Raw genomic sequence first — 21,782 nt, forward strand, 5'->3', positions numbered from 1 at the left:
AAAAATCCTTAAGTAGATTTTGCAATTTTCTGTTTCAATTGAACATATGATAAATGAGATGGCCTACAAAATCGTTTATTTTAGCCCTTTACAAGACTTTTTTTGACTAGTTTTCTTAAGTTTAATTGATTATTTCATTGGCATGCATCTTAAATGATAATTAAAATGTTTATTTTATTTAATTATATAGTATTTTATTCAAATTTTAAATAGCATCAAAAATTTTGCTTTATAGTTCATCATAAAGATAAATATTAAGTTTTTAAATTTATTTTCTCTACTAAGATTTTAGATTTATTCATGATGAATACAATTTATTTATATAAAAATATATAATATGTAAAATATATTTACCCTTTGTAGCCTGGGTAAGGACACAAGCATGATGCAACTTTTAGCAAACAAAAATAATATTTTAATTTTGAAATATTTTTTTAAAGTTAGTTTTCAGCCCTCTCTTTTTCAATGTACTTTTACAAAATTATGTTATGAAAAATTTATTTGATCAAAAGTAAAAGTTGCAGCATCCATTTTTTTCCCATTCCTTTCGTCTTCATTATGACTATGATTGAACAAAAGCTTTATAATACAACCTTCCGATGCAGCCTTGTGTGATGCAGGGATGTTTGGATTTCTTAAAAAACCACACAAGTTACGCAAAATGGCGTAATTATATCAACGAAGCAGTTCGGTTTTAGGCTAGAAACAGACTTATACAGTTAAATATGTCAATGTCTTTAAGTTATTTATAATCTATATAATTGCACGCTTGAAATAAGCCCATATCATATCAAACCTATATTCGCCCTTTAAATGATAGTTGATGTAACTGCGAATTATTTTGTTATTTGTTAAGTCCGAGCCTTTTTTTTTTTTGGCAAAAGTCGATTATTTTGCTTGTTTATGCAGTTGTTTTGGAACTATGATTCTTGGGACGATAAGACTCAATGTTAAAGACTCTTTATTGAGCATCCTTTATCTATATGTTATTTTTTCTTACAGTTTTACAAAGATAAAGGTCTCCAAAGTTGCTGAGCCAACACATATTAAACCGTTATTATAAAACTTTTGATAATGAAAAAAAATGATTTTTGTCTTATTTGCAGGGAGCCAAGAGCTTTGCTGGAGCCAGCCTGGAGTGCAACAATATCGAGGGAGTTGTGGCCCAGCTAATCAGCATGGAGAGCAGGGCTGAACAGGATATACTTGCTTCACAGCTCTTCTGGGAGAGAGTTCCCCATGAGGTACATATACAGATAGATAAAAAGCATAAGGAAAAAGGATAAGAGGATGAATACTCACCCCAATTTCATTGTAAAATATTACTTCCCCCCTACTAAAATAATTTGTCTGCTATTTATCTAAACCGTCCGCGGCTTTTTGCATCTTAATCATAACCTATTCTATATATGTAAAAAAAAAAAAAAAATTTTTATCTTATTAATTATTATTATTTTTCTGTAATTTATTATGTTTTAAAAAAAATTAAAGAAAATATTTAAAATACAATTTGATTTAGAATCTTAAAAAACAAACAGCCGCGGACGGTCTTAGTGCAGCAGAAAAGTATGTTTCGCCTAGTTTAAAAATAGGAGGGTTCACCTTTTATGATCAAAAATTTATTTTTTTTCAAATTAGCCTAAATGTAATATTTAAATCTAATTAACATGATAAAACTTTTAAATGTTTACTAATAAAAAATTAATAGTTTAGCTCTCAGCCACCAGGTTCGCTAGTTGTCTACTTCAAAGACATACATTAAAACTAAGGCTAAATATTAAATAAAAAATTTCATAACTGAATAATCTAAATAAGTGAATAATCTGTAATGCTATCTATGTTCTTTCTCAGACAATACTCGTTTTTACAATATTTTTAACATTTTCAAGTGATGTTATTTACCCCTCAGGGTTTGGCCCTTTAGTGACAAAAATCCAAAACAAGAAAAATACAGGCAAAATAAAAATTGATGAACGCTTTGATATTCTAGTTCTATATCCAAAGCTAGATGGCACTGAAAAACTGATTATTATAATTTACAATCAAATGTTCATATTAAATTTGTGAAAACGTTTATTTATTAAAAAATATAAGTTAGATAGACTGCAATATAAATCTTATAAGCTGATAATGAGTGTTATGATTAAAGTCAGTAGCAAAGTCATGAAAAATTAATAATGATAATTTTATATTCTTTCGTTAGGTTTCATCAGAATGGATGATAATTCAAAATATTTCTATATCATCCCTTAAAAATTAGATTTATGCTTCAAACAGCAACTATAATTGTCTTGAAATTATATTTAATTTTAAGATATTCCCATTTTGAAAAGTGGTGGAATAACATTAAAAATTCAGCGCGGCAATTGCTCAATATAGGCCTCTAGGCCCACTGCCTATTTTAGTCCTTCAAATACCTCGATTTCTCTCTTTTATTATTTTCTCTATGATAAAAAGTTAGATAGATTGATAAATAGATAGATAGAAAGATATAAAGATATATTATATATAGATGAAAAGAATTGTAATTATAGAGAACTATAGAATAAAAGCAATAAAAAAGTATTCTCCAAAAAAATATGTATCAATTAATTTACAAAGAAATGTTATTTATATTAACAATAACCAAGTTTTCTGCGCGCCTGAAGCACGTATTCATTATTGAAATAATTGCCAAGTTGAAATTGCATGTATAAATCTTGTAAAGACATTGTTAAAGCTGATGCTTTTCTACACTTGGGGTAGTTCCTTACTTCAGTATTAATGTTTAGTATATTAATTTCTGGGACGATAAAGCTTGAAGCTATATTTAAGGCATCTCTATGATTAAAGAAGTCTTCAAATGTAAATATGTAATTTTGGAAACTATTATATAAAAATTTATAGGTGAGACTAAATATTGTTAAATATTAAATGCGTCGTTACTCTATATTTGCTACGACCCTAGAGGTCTCAATGGGTACGCAAAATGTTTTCTTTTCAATCTATGTTAAGATCAGCTGTATACCCAAAATATCCGCTAGGCGGTGCAATATAATTGATTCGATATTCAGCGATTTCTCTTGGGAGGTTGGTGGTACCATCCCCCCAAATAGCTATAAACCTTCCCAGGACCTACGAGAAACTACACTGTAAAGGAGAACCATATTGGTTCAGAGTTTAGCAAATACTTTATTAAAAGAATTGACCATCTAAGCAATTTTTGCTTTTATAGATGCTGTCATTCTTGTTTATTGTATAATTAGTGCGCCCCGCAACGGTGAAAATGACACAGATTTAAGTAAAATAAATGCATTGTTGTTCCACAATAAAAGAGATTTTGTTAGAGTAATAAGAATATATACCATAAAGCCATTCTGTCTGAAGGAATGTAAAAAATCTCTAAAAAATAGTAACTATAAAGTTTTGATTACTCGTCGTTAAATATCGATTTTTAAATAACATAATAGTTATTTATTGCTTCGTATTATAGACAGCTTTCCGCAGATAATAATATGGAAAATTAAAACCAATTTTGTTTTATTTTAATATTCGTGACAATTGTCTGTAATTCAATGCAATACATGTTTTTTAAGTATGGCGGATAACCTGTTTTAATCCAGCGGATATTTCCACGCCATGCATTATAATTTTGTTTATTGAATTAGGTTTATTATGATGAAAAACCACAATATCAAAACGTAGAATCTTAAAATTTACGCATTTTCAGTTATTTTCCAACGTAAATGGCCGACGATTATTTTAGTCCTTGTGGCTTTTATTTTCCCGCTGCGTCTATATCCTTCTTAATGTTCGTTTGTTCAACAAAATTAAAATTTTAACATCTTGCTTTCCTAACTCCCCTCTGACAAAATCTTAAGATTATAGCATCCCCCCACCCTCATAAAAAGATTATCTTTGTTGTGAATCTAAGTTAGACTCCCAATTGTGTGATACAGCCCTAAGGGAAATGCAGTTTTTTTGTTGTTCACATTTTCTCATCTAGAATTGCATCAAATTAAATAATAACACAGATACAATTACAATTTTATAATTCACTTACACACATACATAATTTTACTTTGTTTTAATATACATTGTTTCACAATGAAAATTTTAACTAAATTGGAGCTCTGTAGCCGCCAATATAACTTCTTGATTTAATTTGTCAAAAAATACCTAGAAAATAAAGACACTTCTAAGATCTGAATAAGGATTTGTATAAATAAAATTAAGTAATTATTGAGAAATATTAAATTGTAAAAGTCACAGAAATACAGACACTCAGGGACCTAAAGGGATAAGACAATGGCTGATAAACGATGTACATCCACAATGATGATACATAAAACTACACCTTTTACAGATAATTTTTGAAACGTTAGGACACTTAACCGAAAAAAAGTCAACTAATTAAAAGTTTCAAAGCCGACGAATAAGAAAATGTTATTACAATACTTTGGAGGCTAGTGTAAAAAAGTTAACATATTCTAATTAAAATATCAACAAAGAAATATGCTTTAAAGTTTGCGTATGCAGAAGACAATTTTAATGGAATTTACGGGAAGGGGATGATAAATGTAAACACCCTTGCAAATACATATTATTCAATGTCTTATAGATACGGCCCCAGGAAATTAAGTTGCAAGTTGAGTAGAGGATACCTCCCCACCCAACTTTATAGGGTCGATATTGTATATATTACAATAATATAAAAATGATGCAAATTCAAACCCATTTTCAAAGCAGTTAAATTTATATCTTGAATTTATTTCGGCTTTAATGGGTTAAACTACACCTTTCTGTACGTTATGATTTTAATATTTAAACTTGATGTCGCTTTTTAAAAAAGACAAAACTAGTTAGTTTTAATACATTCTCTATATAAGTTATTTCGTATCTTTGAAAAAATTCCAAATTCTATTTTGATTAAATTTAAATAATAAACGATTTAAAAAAATGTAACTATAGTTTTTTCAAAATAACTCTTTTGATTTCTATAATAGGTCTAAAAAAAGCTATACTACACAAACAAAAACAAACTTCTCAATTAGTAAATATATTTAGCTATTTTCAAGTATTCTCAATTTTAATCGTTAGAGAGTTCTTTTACATACTACTAATACTACAATAATGCTCTAAATTCAAACTTGGTTGGGTTAGAATAAGCCAATTTTTATTAAGGGCAAACATGCATGATTTTACAGGATTTCTCATTAATGGAATAATCCAAAGAGTTGGAATTTGTAAATGCCATAAATAACTATTTAATAAAACACAAGGTTAAAAAGCTGGAAATTACTTTAGACAAAAAATGATTTATTTTTCTCCTTAGTACTTATTGTTTGTTATAGCATTATGAAAAACAAGCATTCCAAAGATAAGAGATAACACAAAACAAAAATGTTAATGACTAAAACTTATTCCGTAATTATAATATTATTGTATCTAATAATTTATAGAAATAATCTAAATCCATTTAACTTCATTAGGAATTTAGGACATGTATTGTAGAATTAGGAGAAAAACTTTTGAATATAGTCCCTCTCGTGGCAACGCCTCTTCAGGGACGTTTCATCGTATTTTCACAGAAGCCTTTGATTGGTGATTGCCCCGCAGGGTTAGGCAATTGGCAGGAGCTAGAAATACTGTGAAAATACGACGAAACGCTCTTAAGAGGCGGTGCCACGAAAGGGACTATACCCAAACTTTTTTGCCTTTAACTTTTCGCTGATAAAAATAAATATTGAGATAAACGTATAAGTTTTCTGCATTATAAATAATGCTGTTTTTATTTTAAACCAGGCACAAGGAATAATTTATAGAAAAGAAAACTTTTTTTTCGATTTTTGAAAAATACAGTTTTTTTGATTTTATCATTAAAAACGAATTGAAAATGATATTGTTTGAAATAAAATTATCAATATTGACATTCTATACATTCTATATTGACATTGACAGTAATTCTATAGTTTTGACTGGCGAAAGGCTAAGGTAATAAACAGTTTTTCTTCGAATCTATTATTCCTTATCCTTGATTACAAATTTAGAAAACAAAACAAATTTTTACTTTCAAAAAGATTAGTTGCAAATTATCATTTAACAGATTAAGTTTTAGGACTTTTAATTGTAGCTAAAATTCCTCTTTTTTTCAGGTTCGCAGCACCCTGTCCAGCTCTGGAGCTCTGACCTCTGGAATCCAGTTCTCTACCTACAACTGGACCTGGTTCGGCGCAGGTAGGAACGAAAAAAATTAACGAATGTCTTACACTGCTCTTTAAGGTTCCTAACTCAAAGTGCCTAGTGAGAACAGAACCCCTCCCTTTTTCCTTTATTTTCAAATCCTTATACTAAAGTAACAGGATGTTTGTGTGTCTGTGTGTTTGTGTGTTTGTATGTTTGTGTGTTTGTGTGTTTGTGTGTTTGTTTGTACCGAATGATCTCGCTAACCGCTGAATCGATCGGGTTCTCCTTAACAGGGTAGCTTCTTATAGGTCCCGGGAAGGTTTATAACTATTTTCTTGGGGGGGTGGGACACCCCAACCCCACCCCCCCCCCAAATTAAAAAAAAAAAAATTTCTTGTAAAATCTAAAATAAGAAATTGGGTTATCAAATTAGACTCTCCCCTCCTCAAGTGCCCCTAGAGGCCTCTAGGGGCGTAGCCGCTAGTTGAAAATATAGGAGTGTAGTAGTTTTTTTCTGGTGTTCATTGTTACCTTATGAAAGTTTAGGCTATATTGGATACAGGGTAGCCCCAAAGGGATAGGGCACTGCAAGAATAGGCATCAACAGGGTTAGGCGTACAAAAATACTCCCCCCCCCCCCTCCCAACCACTTATTTTCATTTTATTTCACAAAATAAGAAGGAAGAGATGATTTTTGTGATCGCTAGAATCTTTTAGGGCAAGTACTGTGTCTGGCGTTCCACAAGTACCGTAATTAATAATGATCTATTCCAAAATTTAATGAGATTGATAATCACACTTAAATCAATAAACGGCATAGATACTTTAAAAGCAAAAACTGTATTGTAAATTGATACTTATACGAGCTCTACAAATTGAAATTTTCCAACTAATTGAAACTAAAACCTCACCAATTAATTCATTTGAAGACGTCCAGTTTGATGATTCTGTACTTGTCTTGGAGAATGATAATATTGAAGATGGAGAGGTTCAGTGTCTTGTTATGAGGTATTTCTAATAGCGAAGCTTCTCTATAATTTACGTTGTCTGTACGTCCGCCAATCGGACAGTCAAAATAATCAGTGGTTGAAACGTTTGGACACTGTTAGTTTGAACTAACCAATTATGCTTTAAAAGATCGCTTTTTTTAAAGCAAAACTTTGGGTATTAGTATATTTGAGAGTCCAATATCCCCTCCTTCCCTGTAATTTAAAAGTAGGTCCTTTTTAGGGAAAGATGCTGAAATGTCAAGTTAAGATTCCTATGACATATGCGCATCTAATCTATACGTTGTTTTGTCCGTCCGTCTGTCGTTCATGATGTAATGTTATTTTTTGATGTTCCGTGATTTTCTTCGAGATTTTGCATATTTTCTCTTCTTTTCCCATTGTTATGAGAATAAACGTCTGCTTTATAAAAAACTTAGTCAATTTGTCCATTCCATAATTTTTTGTGCTCTGTTTTGCAATTAACATTGTCATCCTTGTTGATAATTAATCACGTATATTTTTAGATGGAACATGAGTTTCAACCATGTTGACCTAAGATTTGAGCAGATTCCTTGCGAACAAGAACATGATTTAGCTTTGTGCGAGGTATAGTTTTACTTTTTAGCACAGCTGCTCTATTATTAGTATATGTCCGTTCGTCTGTCCACTTGTGACAACACAAACACATATTAAGTGATTTTTATTTATTTTCGTAATTTTTAAAATATTACTTCCAATGATGTGCTATTTATTGACATATATTTCCTTGTTCCAACGGCAAAAAATTAATAATGAATTACATCCAATATCAAAATATTTAAAGTCCATGTGTGTATGTATGTCAGTTCTAAAAGATCTCGCTAACCGCTGTACTAATATGGCTCGCCTTCTTAGTGAAGCAACAGATGTATAGTGTGGAATGTATATACAGAAAAGTACCTCCCCCCTTTTCCAATGACCTTTTTCGTCTGCTAGCAAATTGTTTTCTACTACTTGGCTGTGTTAATATTCCCGACACCATTGGTTGATCTTCAAGGACCCTATTGTAAGTCGTCACAAGGTCATTAGTATAGGGATATACAGTTATCCCTTCCCCCTCTAGTGTTTTACTCTAATAGTGAAGAATCTTCAAGGGCCATAAAATCCTTAAAATTATGTACAAATATGGTGAGGCAAAATGTACCTTTTTGGATAAAACTTTTGTGTTAACTTTTTTGCAGCTGCTGTTTTTTTTAGTAGCAAAGCTACTCTATAATTTACTTTGTCGATCTATAAGTCAGTCCAAAACGCTATGTGGGAATTGTAATTTTCTCGGCTGCTATTTAAGATGGTGAACTGAAATTTTTAGTAAAGATTCCAAATACATATAAGCATCCAGCCTATGCATTGTTGCATCATTTTGTATGTCGGTCTTGCTTTAAAGACATAAACTATACTTTTTAAAGTTTTAGTGATTTCTTTGAGTTTTTGCATATTCGCTCTTTTTTTTCTTTGTAATAACAATTGAAAATCTGTTCTATAACTAACTTTGTCCGTTTGTCTATATCATGTTTTTTTTGTTCTTTGTTACTTATGAAGTAGTCATCCTTGTTAAAAGATTAATTAAAAACTAACAAGGATCTTCATAAATTCACGAAAAAGTAGTTTTTTATCAAATTAACAAATATTGATATTGCTATTTTTATGGCTTATTAAAAAACAAGTTAAATACCTAATATCAATATCATAAAAGTTGTTTATGATCTGATTATCATTAATTTCAAATATGAATTACTTTAAAAATACGTTTTTAACAAAGTTTCGTGAAAAGTAGATGATTAAGATAAAAGCTCTTTAAACTAAACTTTTATGTTATTGCTTTTTATCTAGGGATATTAGAAGGGATATGAAAGGGTGTAAAAAATGGCTTAAAAACATACAAAGACTTTTTTTTCTATAAAATTATTAAGAGACCTATAAGAAAATTCACTCTAAAGGAGAACCATATCGGTTCAGCGGTTAGATCCTTCGCTACAGACAAAAAAGCTTATTACTTTATGAGATAAATGGATGATAATATTAGATAACGAAAGCATTTTCTAAGAAAGCCAGAGAAACTTTAGATGCAAGAAAATTATGCACAATATTGTATACAATGATAATCAATGCATAGGTTACAACAAGAATAAAACAGTCCACATTAGAGAAGAGAAATATGTTTTAAAAAATGAGAAAATTTTAAAATGTGAATATTGTCCTTTCATATTTTTTTTATTCTAGTACAAACCGAAGAAAACATACATTCATATATATTTCATTATAATTAAATTGTGAAGTAATAAAATTGCGTAATTTTGATAACTTTTGAAAGTAAAAAATCGCCACCCATTAAATATTGCCGACAGACAAAAGAACAGAAGGACATCCAGACACAAGTACCTTTAGAGAGTAGCTTCGCTACCTCAAAAAATGCCCCCATAAAAAGTGCAAAGTAATAGTTGCATCGAGGCATTACATTTAGGCGTGAAGCAATATGTTTGGCCATTTCCTTTTTATTTGTTTTGGACCGTTTAAGAACTCAACCCTCCCCCCTCCTGCCCCCCCCCCCAAAAAAAGGAGCGATAATTCGTGTTTTCCTTTTAATATTCTAAATTAACTTGTTGAAAGCATTTCCATAATCAAGCCTGAAAAAGTAAGTATGTCCTTAATAAAGCAATATTATAAAAGTTTTTGATCTTTTTTATTAATGTGTTAATGACTTTGCGGGTCTTAAATGCAGTAAAATTTAATAATATAGGGTGTTGCATATAGGTTTTAACACGTTCCATTACCTTGATTAACCTTATCTCGACCTCTCTATTATACAAAGTAGTTCAGAGGTTGAAATGTTATCTTTAGTATTAAAAAAAAATTAAACGATTACTATTTCATATCTTAATTTATATCAAACTTGCGAACACGTCCCTAGCATCTAGTGGTTCTCTATTTAATTTGGCAAAGGGGGGCTAGAAAAAAAGCTTCGATCTAATTCTTAAAATTAAATAGCCTAAAACCAGCACATGACTTATGTGAAGCATACCTAAAAGAGAAAACCAAATCGGTTCAGTAGTTAATAAGATCTTTATTCTTCAGACAAAAAACCTTGGTATATAATATGGATTTTTTTCGGGACTCCATGTAGATAATATTTTTACTAGAATAAAATATTATTCAACCTCCCAAGTCTTTCTACATTCACAAATGTAATTCATAATATATAGGTTTTAGTAATGCAATGCTGTACATATTTGTTTGGAAATTTTAAAATAGCACACATTTCTCAAAATTGACGTACGAATTTCCAAGTTTCGTAAGGTATAAGCCAATAGACGATGAATTAAATAGTTTGGACACTAATAGATTAAGCAACCAATCAAGATTCAATTAAAGTACCTAAAAAGTATAGGGCAAATTTAAGGGTTGGGAGGGTGTTGATATTGTTTTTTTCTTCAGTTTTTTAAATATTTTTCTTAAATATTTGATAATTGCAGGGAGTGAGGAGACATTGTACTGGTTTTATAGTTCTTTCATTATTTGACTTAAAGGAATCATGAATTTGATTTAATTATGAATGGCAGTACAAGCTAGCCCTGTTTAAACTTTTTCATATCAGTTTCTTAATTAACAGCAAAGTAACTAATTTACACAATTTATACCCATTTTAGGATCCTTTATTTAATATTACTTTTGTTCTTGTAGGCTCATGTTTACACCCAGACTTGGTATGTTTGGTTCTACTCTAACTGGCTTCAGGTAGGATTAATTTTCATATTCAACAAATATTTACATCTTGCTAGGTTGCTAATATAGTCTTCAGATGTTGGTCAATATATTCCTCCATGGTGTTTAATCTAAATAATCGTGCTTAACAATAACTGGACTTAAAATGAGGCAAACAGTTGCAAAAAAGGTGTAAAATCGTAATGTCTAAATTACTTCATATATAGACTGCCGTTTTTGTTGCCCATTGCAATAATAATTAGACTCAGATTGCTAGGGAATACTATTCCAAAGAAAATAAAAAATCAATTAAAAATGTTTTTATGAATGTGTAACGAAAGATCTCCCTATTAGCTTTTGGGATAAGAAGCCCCTCCCCCAACAACCCGTAACTTTTTTATTTAATCATTAACCCTGTGAGGCCCTCTTTTCTCTAAATCTAACCTAACCCAAAAAAGTATAGACTGTCAAGTACATATAAATAGATATATTTCCATTTAAAGTAGCGAATCTATTCTGTAATTAACTTTGTCTGTCCGTCCGTCATTAAGTCCGTAACGGTATGACGAAAATGTCATTTTCCCCGCTGCTATTTAATAATAGACGGCTAATTTTTTGTGATGATTCCAATGAACATACAGTGTATAATTTACTTTGTCCCTCTGTCTTCAATAATGCTTCAAAATATAAATATAAAAAAAATAAAAGATTTCAAGATTTTTTAAATCTCTAATATATTTCTATTCTTGATTTAACTAATCTTTAAATATCCTTGTCCGTATTCCCATTCATTATATTTTGTGCCTCGCTATTTATGGATGTTGTCAACCTTGTTTTTTTTTGTTTTTAGAATAATCTTACCTAACCCTTGAATGCACTCTTATATTATTATGATTAAAAAGATTGCTTTAAACAGCAGTAGTCTTATTTATAACTTTTTATATAAGCCAAAAAAGAGACAAATTGTCATAGACAAAACTATACATTTCTATTTCAGCTTTATAAAATGATGTTATATTTATAAATTAGTATTTTTAGGATTAAGAAACCTTCTCAAAAACATCTGTTTAAGTGTAATAGCAGGGGAAAAATCATTTTTATGAAAGGCATTTTTTCCGTATAGTAGGTATACTTGCTAGACAAAAAAACAATTGATCAGTCTATTTTTGTTTCCTCTAATAGAAAAGATAAAATTTAGGTTTGCCCTTAAACCCAACAAAAATTGGCAATTATCACTGTTATATATTACACCAAGGTGATTTTTAGAGTCATAAGAGTTGGGATATAACAATAGAAAACTTTGCTGTTTAATGCAATGGTGTTAATTGGGTTCAATAAGTCAAAGACTAATTTACATACATACATTAATAAAAAAAAAGTTAACAAGCAAACAGAAGAAAAATCATTAACTGAAACGATTTTGTTTATACTGTAAAGCCCTGGGTTATAACTATTTTGAGGAAGGGAATCTCCTCCCACATAAAAGAAAATGCCCATAGAAAAAAATGAACCCCCCCCCCCCCCTGAACAAGAGATTGTATATTTTAACATAAAAGACACAGCTTAGTCCAAGAGTAGCTGTGCTCCTATTTCTTCGTGTCAATTCTATATTTATTATTCCAAGACCATACTGCAATGTGAATTGCAACTAACCACCTTGGTTCTAAAGCCAATTCGTGGCTACCACCAGTCTAATCTACTAAATTTATTGCATACTATCTATCTATCTATATGTTTACCTAAATATCTATTTATCTATCAAATCTGTAAGTGTATCTACCTCAAGATATACTTATTTATCTGTCGATATGTCTTTCTTTTTATCTATCAGTAATATGTCTATCTCTCTGTAAGTCTATCCGTTTAACTATCTATCTATCTGTCGAAATGTCTTTCTATCTATGTATTTATCAATTTATTTTTTACATATCTATCCATTTATATCTAGATTCTTTCTATCTATCTATCTATCTATCCATATAAATATATATCTAGATTTATCTGTCTATTTATCTATTTGTTAAAGAGGTAATCGTGGACTCTACTAGTCTTATCTTTAAACTATATTTATCACACAGTTTGCCTCACAAATAAAGGAATTATGTATTTTTATATTCACGAAACCTCAATTTTTGTTATGATAAATTTTCTAGGGGCGACTTCAAGAAGGTATAACCTTCTCTGGACCTATAAAAAGCTTCGCGGTAAAGGAGAATATAACATATTAATTCAGTGCTGCACATACATGGACACCTAGAAATACATTTGTTCCTTTTTATAAGGATAAAATATCTATTTCTCAATTCTTCTTTCGTTCTCAAGTTTGTTTCTCTGTGTATATACCTATATTTGTGACAACTATGCACTAGATAAGTTACGATATCTCGGTCTGGTCGTAGGTAGCTTCAACTTAGGTCAGTTATAATCAAGCAATTCAAATCATGGATTAGAGACATAGATTCATATAAATAAAGAAAGTCTAAAGCATTTAATCAATAAAGGGTAAAAAAAACAAAAAAAACCGCGACAAAACAATTTTTTTTTTCATTTAGGTTAGGTTATATGGCTTGGGGACCGAGCGCCCACGGCTAGGCAGGCTAGGGGCCCGAGTGTTGCGGCTAGGCATGCCAGGTGGCAGAGCGCTGTGGCCACGGACATTATTTTGTCGTTGGTTGTGGGGGGGGGGGTGGGGTAGATATACCACACTTTTCTGGGATCTTGCTGTGTCAAGTATCAACTGTTGGGAATATCAAAGGATGACTTCATGCAAAATTTGAGCCGGATCCGGCCAAAACCGGCCGTGAATTTTAGAAAAAACCGGTTTTTTTCCGGTTTTTAGGGGGTATCTGTAAATCGAATCAGCTGGAGCAAAACCGGTTGGAGGTACAAAAAATTTTACTTCATATGAAATTTAGCCAATGCATTTGCCTACAAAAATGTATGTAAAAAAATCCCGGATTGGATGAAGCACGACGTCGCTGTGCGCCGTCAAAAAACGCTGGTTGGCTCATTTTGCCCCCTCAAACCCTCACCTCGTGCCATTTTTCTGTGTAAAGATTATAATTATAATCTTTTGCATAAGTCTGATTTTTTTTCTTAGACCTCACAAATAACCAGACTTAGGTTGGGCAAAAGGTCCCGTGAGATTATCTCAAACCGTTTGGGCGTGACGGCCCAAAAACCGCAAAAAATGGCCTAAAAATTGACCGGCCTGTCATTCATCAAAGAAATCCATCAAAAAATCAGGATCTACTGCAGTTCATGGTAAAATATTGCTGGTAACGAATGCTTCCTGGTTCCTGGCAATATTACAAGATACCTGGATCCAGCAGCACGCATATTCCCCTAAATCCTAGGTTCCTGTTAGCTGGCAATCTGCAAATTTTCCAGGTTACCAGCAATGAGAGATGATTACTGGCTTACAGGAGTTTTACCCCATACCCCTTATCACATTTTCTCAGGGGGTAAACAGCAATGATTAATAAGGGACAGTTGCTTCAATTATTTTATTAATAATGGTGGGGGAAGGATATAGGAGAGTTGGATCTTTACTACATTTACCTGTTTCTATCTTTATATCCAATTTTGCGCCAAAATTTTGGCGCGCCTTTTTATTTTATAATATATTGAAAAGTGGGGGAGATAAATTTGTAATTTTCATCGTATTGATAAATTATTTTTTTTCTAAGTGAGGCTCTGAAATCCAACAGTAAAACCAACAAACTTGAACGCCTATAGATACCAAAACTTAATACTAGCCCCTATAACCTAAACTAACCTAATTATAAAAAAAGTGCCGCGGCCAGGGAGAGGGGATCAAAATTGAAAAAAAAATTCTATGAGGATAACGCCAACAATTCTAGCCTAAATAAACAAAAAGAGTGGCGTAACTGTGAAGTACAGACCATGAAACCATGTAAGTAATTAGATTATGGCGGGAGATCTTTATTTCAAATTATTCTATTTCCTCTCTTTTTTAGACTTTCAAATTTAAATCAATAAACCTTTACACACATATGATTAAATTCGCGCCAAAATTTCATAGCGCGAGTTTTTAAATTCAATTAACGCCTGAGGCTGTATAAACTTTACGGGAAAGAACACTTTCACGTTAAAATTTGAATGGCATTTTTATTTCGTCTTATAAAATACGGGGTTTTAATTGGTGGGTATTCGAGTTAAGATAACGTAACCTCTTGACAAAAAAAGCTAATTGGTTAACCATTTTTAAATTTCAATCTCTGATACTTTTGGCGGGTGTTTTAAATTCAAATTATCTTCCCTCCTTTTTATACTTTGTAAACTCAAGCAAGCAAGGTTGACAATATAGCAATATTTTTTTTCTCAATTAAGATCTCACTAACCACTGATTCGATTGAGTTCTTCATTTTAGAGAAGTTTCACAAGGTCACATGATGGTTTTAGGCTATTTTCTGCCCCCTTTCTATCAATTTAAAACGGAGCCTCATGATGCTAGGGGCGCAACTGCTATAATCTACAATATAAAGTAGCGAAGGATTATAATTTAAAGTAAAATATTTAGGAAAAGTAAGTTACAATTACATAATGAGTTTCATACTTATTTATAAGTAACAGGGTGTCCGCTTTTGTGTGTGTTTGACTGTCTTTGTACTCAGAGGGATCTTGCTAACCGATAAACCAAAAAATTATAATAATATCTAGTGGCGGTTTATCTTAGGAGGATTGTGGATGATACCCTCAAATCAACCAAAATAGTTAAAAACCTTCCCAGGACCTATTAACCTTAAAGTTTTTCCTGACTACTTTTACATTGTTACTTTTTACACCTACGTAAACGTTGTATTATTAACTGTTGATAAAAATCAGAAATAAGGAATTTTTATGATATTTGTCTCAGTCCCCCCCCCCCCCCTCTCTAATTCATTATTTACATTTGATCAGTTTTAGGTTTTTAATATACTGTGAATTGTAGCAGAGCGTAGCAATATTATTTATAGCATTTCCTAACTCCCTCAATTAAAACAGAAAAACACCACTACCCTCCCAACCCCCACCATATCAGACAAACATGCCAAAATAGCCACTTTTGAGTTGTGTGAATCTTATCAACCTTTAATTGTGGGGTAAGTGTAATAAAAGGGAAGTTGGAATTAAAAAGGGAAATATTGCTTTTTAACAGGAATATTTCAAACATGGCAGTGGCCAGGAATATGCATAAATTGCTGGCAACCAGGAAAGTTAAACATTGGTGGCTCCAGAAATATTTCTTGTTATGCTAGATCCAGGAATCTTCTAACATTGCCAGGAAACAGGAAGCATTCGTTACCAGCAATATTTTACCATGAACTGCAGTAGATCCAAAAATCACAATTTGAAATTTTAATTCTTTAATAACTTTTTTCTCATAAGAGATAATGACACAAGACTTTCACTTGGTGAAAATTCAGCAATGTGAGCCGCCTAGACTTTATATTTGGTGACCCAGGGGTGACGGGTTCAGTGCCCCCCACACCCACGAAGTGGGCATACTTTTGAAAATGACGTTTTTTCAGTTTTTCCCCTTAAAGGAGGGGAAGGAGTCGTTTTAGAGACTTCAAGCATCTCTTTGATATTTAACAACTTTTTGAGGCGGACATTTCTTTATTTATGTTTCATTCGCCTCCGACTGACCGTTTAGCCGTTATTCGCCGCCGAAGGCGTGATTTTTGGCGATTTTTGCCGTTTCCGAGGTTTTAATGGACATTTAGGAGGGGAAATAGTTGTCCAATCAAGTTGATGATGAAGTACATTTTTGTAGGCAATTGCATTGGCTAAATTTCATGTGAAGTAAAATTTTTTGTACCTCCAACCGGTTTTGCTCCAGTTGAATCGATTTACAGATACCCCCTAAAAACCGGAAAAAAACGAGTTTTTTTTTATAAAATTCACGGCCGGTTTTGGCCGGATCCGGCTCAAATTTTGCATGGAGTCATCCTTTGATATTCCCAACAGTTGATACTTGACACAGCAAGATCCCAGAAAAGTGTGGTATATCTAGGGTGGGGGCATGGGAAAAATTTTTACAAAATAGAAAAAAAATTCCTAAGATGATTATACTCAGTATTTCAGGATACATGGCTCTTCCAATGGTAAAGGGTCGTGGTTGGCTTCTCTTGCTTACTTGCACTTGTTTAGATAGATACACATAGAATAATTATATTAGATAGTATCTTAGGTTCTCTTGTAACTTGCACTTGTTTAGATATATACACATAGAATAATCATAGTAGACAGTATTTCAGGTTCTCTTGCAACTTGCACTTGTTTAGATAGATACACAGAGAATAATCATAGTATATAGTATCCCAGGTTCTCTTGCAACTGGCACTTGTTTAGATAGATACACATAGAATAATCATAGTAGATAGTATCCCAGGTTCTCTTGCAACTTGCACTTGTTTAGATAGATACACAGAGAATAATCATAGTATATAGTATCCCAGGTTCTCTTGCAACTTGCACTTGTTTAGATAGATACACATAGAATAATCATAGTAGATAGTATCCCAGGTTCTCTTGTAAGTTGCACTTGTTTAGATAGATACACATAGAATAATCATAGCAGATAGTAGCCCAGGTTCTCTTGCAACTTGCACTTGTTTAGATAGATACAAATAGAATAATCATAGTAGATAGTATCCCAGGTTCTCTTGCAACTTGCACTAGTTTAGATAGATACACATAGAATAATCATAGTAGATAGTATCCCAGATTCTCTTGCAACTTGCACTTGATTAGATACACATAGAATAATCATAAATTACAGAATCCTTTATTTTTTTCCTATTACCCCAATAATGTTTGCCAGTCGTCTTAGATTCTATTTAAAAAGATCTAAGGTAGTTAACCATAAATACATAAAATATGAATGTGTGTATTTTTTTAGCGGTGCATTCCTTTAAACTCAAAACTAATTTTCTAATTATCTAAATGAAGGTGTTATTTTAATAGTTGTTTTTCACATCGTATAATAACACGGATATAAACCACGGATATAAAAATGTATTATTATATGATTAAAACCAGTTTTTAAATCCAATTTGTCAAATATAGAGGGAGTTTCGGTGTTGACTAAAACTGTGAAGGTCTATAGGCTACAAAAACATGCCAAAATATTACTCTTTTTTTAGAAGTAATTGCTATTTAGACTTTAGAAGCAAACCAAACTGTTTTAGAAACACCTATTGAACCTTGTTGCTATTGCAAAAATTTGTGTAGATTTTATCAATAGTGTGCAAACATATCTAGATATAACTATAAAACTATCTATCCAACTATCTGTTTACCTATCTACTTTGTTATATCTAAATAATGTTGGATATAAAATGCATTGTTACTCTATATTTTGTTACGTTCGTTTGTCTGACTTTCTTATTTGTTAAGCTGTACTTTTTTGGATGTTGTCATACAAATTTATCAAATTTTACTTACTTAAATTTCGGAGGCATAATTAGCAATCGTTAGATGTAAAAAATAGATGAACTGAAAAGAATGTGCATTGGATGATTGAGATATTGAGATATAAGACTTTTTCAAAACCAATCTAAATGATAAAGTACAACAAACAACTCTATTTGTTCAGCATTTTTAGTAGATTTTTGTCTTTGAAATAAATGCAACCTAAAATATGTTGTCCAGGCACAATAAACATTTATTTATAAAAACAGTTGATCAGCCTTATCTTATTTATCCTATTACATATCCTATTTTATAAAGTGGTAAGCTTTTTTTTTGTCTGTAGCGAAGGATCTCGTTGACAGCTGAACCAATAAGGGGCGTATCCGCTAGTTATTTATAAGCGACTAAGCTACTGATTTTTCACTTACAGCTGGTCGCAGCTTTACTCTGGGTGAACCTCAATTTAGATTGATTGATTAAATTTATTTTTTTTTCTTAAGCATGCCGTTATTGGTCAACAAGTGAGGCGGCTACCAATACTGCCGGGCCTTAACTTGAAGTGGCCTTCTGTTGTGGGGCTACCAATCACCTAAAGCAACCTAACCTGAGCTAGAGAAAAAATCAGAGAAAGCTACTTCGTATTATTTGTGAAATTTCACTTAACTCCGATCAAAAATTTCAAAATGTCAGTCTCTATCTACGAAGTGAAATATAAACATTTAGATAGTATCATGTTCATATCACAACCTATTAATCTTGAATTATTACTAAATGAGCTGGTCTATATTGTTGTTGTATTGAGCTGTGTTGTCTAGAGTTCTTTTTTTCATGCATGCCGTTTATATTCAAAGTTGTTCTACAATTAGGTTATATCTGTTGGTTGATTTTAGTATGTTATAAATTTCTTAATTTTGTCAAACTTAGCATGATGCTTGATAAAACAATTATGGGGTACAATTAAGAAAATATCATCTGTACAACATTTAATAATCTTTTCATGGTGTAGTTGTCCTATTACCATTATTTTTGAGAAGGTGATTTCTAAGACGATTGGACATCATAAAATAAGCTCAGACACTCCAGAATCTTAAATTTTAGTTTGTCAATATAATATTCGAATTATATTCACTTTATGTTTGTCTATGTTCATTTGTCCGCCTGATATGTCGTGCTCGCTTTTATTAAAGTTGTCATCCTTGTTATTATGTTGTGGATAAACGTACTTTCTGTCAAGAAGAGATATTTCATTTGTAGGTAAAATATTTTGCCTCAAATTTTTCCGCAATTTAATGATATAGTCGGTTCTAATATTTTATTATGATCCGGCTATAAACAAGTGTTATTTTAGATCATCTTAAACTTGTTTAAGATTATGTGTTAAATAAAAAGTAAATAAAAATGCAAGTCAAACAAGTAGTAACATTTGCAATTTTGCCATGGGATCCTAGAAAAACCAATATGATAACATCCATAAAAGCTAAGCTTAATAATCAAAATCCAAAATCAGTTTATTAGTTTTAAGTCAATCATAAAGAAAGAATAATCATATGGAAGTGCTGTCTATCAGGGATCTAAAGGTATAAGACAATGGCCGACAATCCCCACTGTTGATACACAAAATTAACCTTTCTGTAGATTACAATTAGCGGTTGAAACGTTTGAACACTCAAATAAATGAACTAAACAATCAAAATTCAATTACAGTCCCCAAAGTTGTTGATCCAACGAACAAGAACATGTTATTATTAAACTTTGGTGACTAGAGTAATACACAGTCCAATGTCCCCTCCCTCCTTGATTTATGAAGCTTCTGTAATCATAGCATTATGCCTAATTATCCAAGTAATCGCTTAACCAGCTGCACTAGATTGGACGATTCATTTATAACTTACGATAAGAGCTATCCATCACGCCTCACAGACGTAAACAATCAAATTATCGAAAAGCATCACTTTAAAAAAAAGCATAATATTTTGCAGTAGAATATTATCTATTTATTTACAGCCCTATAATAAGATCTTGATATTATCTAAAAATTCAAAATCCTGACCCCCGCCTCAGGAAGGAGGGGACATTAGGCTGTTTGTTTCACAGGTCCCCAAAGTATGATAATAACGTTTTCTTATTAGTTGACTTAATAACTTTGGGAACTTTTACTGAATGTTGATTGTGTTGGTTCATTAGGTTGAGTGCACAAAAGTTTTTAGATCCCTGTTCTAGCCTGCATTCTAGGTTTTTAAAACTGTAAAAACTGGACACACCCCTCCTTAACCGAACTTTAGATTAAAAAAATTTTCCAAACATTTGGACAATTGGACGTTCAAATAGGACCTAGTGGTAGTTAGAATCAGTTGAGAACAAAATCCCAGCCGTTCCTTCTTGCCAGATATCGCCATTTTAAGATTTTAAGTAAAATTACACTAAATATCCAAATAAAAACTTAAATCTTCTTTCTATTTTTTAGTAGAATTTTAGTGAGACAGCCCCAAAACAGAGTATCTTTGCTCCTGTGGCCAAACTGACTGCCTGGAGTCCCTAACAGAAAGTGCCTTTATGTGTTAACACAAGTAGGGATTCGAACCCATTCCCAAAACTAACCAAGGTGTAATAGCTGTGTATTACAGCATAAGGTCAGTATTTTCACCACTGACAGATGGAAGGCAAGATCAATCCTAACCAGAAACCTGATCATTCACCCACAGGCCCCACTGGAGCACCTTGGAGGTCTGCACCACATGTTTTCTGGGGTGTTGTTCACCTGCACCCAAGGACTGGGCAGGTTGAGACCCAATGGTGCCCTCAGGCTCCCACTTAACCCTGCCTTTTGGGCCAAGCTCAGAGTGATGTCACACACCTGGCGTGTGCCCTGTCCATGAGATGCCCCCTGCGAATCACAGATCAGCACAGCTGCCATGGAAGGATAGCTGCAGGTGGTGGGCCGCATACCTTCACTCAAGATGCAAGTTAGCCATATTCTGATCTTGATCCTTCAGGAGATCATGGTAGTGTGCATCTTGAACTATGCCCTGAGCCTGGGAGGGTTCTTTCTGAGGGAGTTGGGGACAGCATAACTGTTTGACAAACCCGAGCTGATGGTATGGATCAATAGGGAGAGAAGCCATGGTCGCCCCCACTCACATTAAGCAAGTGGTCCTAGCCCTGCCAACCCTGGGGAAGGCCCAGGGTCCCTCCCACAACCAGCAGCTTAAGACAAGAAACACTCTAGTCATACAATCAACTGTCTGGCCAGGGCAGCTTTCATGAAGCCACAGCCCTTGTCCCCATCAAATTTCATGAGGTCATTTTAGAGCTGACCAAGATGCTCCCCTGCCAATTATAGATCAGCACAGCCGCCATGGAAGGGTAGCTGCAGGTGATAGGCCGCATATCTTCGATCAAGATGCAAGTTAGCACTACCCTGATCTTGATCCTCCAGGAGACATGGTGGTGTGCATTTTGAACTATGCCCTG

At 32.5% G+C, this 21,782-nt stretch overlaps 1 protein-coding gene across 1 annotated transcript in view; it reads left to right on the plus strand.

The window, feature by feature from the left end:
• LOC145313969 (uncharacterized) overlaps positions 1 to 21,782 on the plus strand; it is a 66,764-nt gene that overhangs the window by 25,640 nt on the left and 19,342 nt on the right. Inside the window, exons 5-9 of the mRNA XM_080153638.1 lie at positions 1,107 to 1,244; positions 6,135 to 6,216; positions 7,095 to 7,173; positions 7,679 to 7,760; positions 10,872 to 10,925. Coding sequence (XP_080009764.1) covers positions 1,107 to 1,244; positions 6,135 to 6,216; positions 7,095 to 7,173; positions 7,679 to 7,760; positions 10,872 to 10,925 — 435 coding nt within the window. The remainder of the gene's footprint in view (positions 1 to 1,106; positions 1,245 to 6,134; positions 6,217 to 7,094; positions 7,174 to 7,678; positions 7,761 to 10,871; positions 10,926 to 21,782) is intronic.

Source organism: Acartia tonsa, chromosome 3 (genome assembly GCF_053477335.1).
Source record: "Acartia tonsa isolate MP-2025a chromosome 3, ASM5347733v1, whole genome shotgun sequence".
Taxonomy (NCBI): domain Eukaryota; kingdom Metazoa; phylum Arthropoda; class Copepoda; order Calanoida; family Acartiidae; genus Acartia; species Acartia tonsa.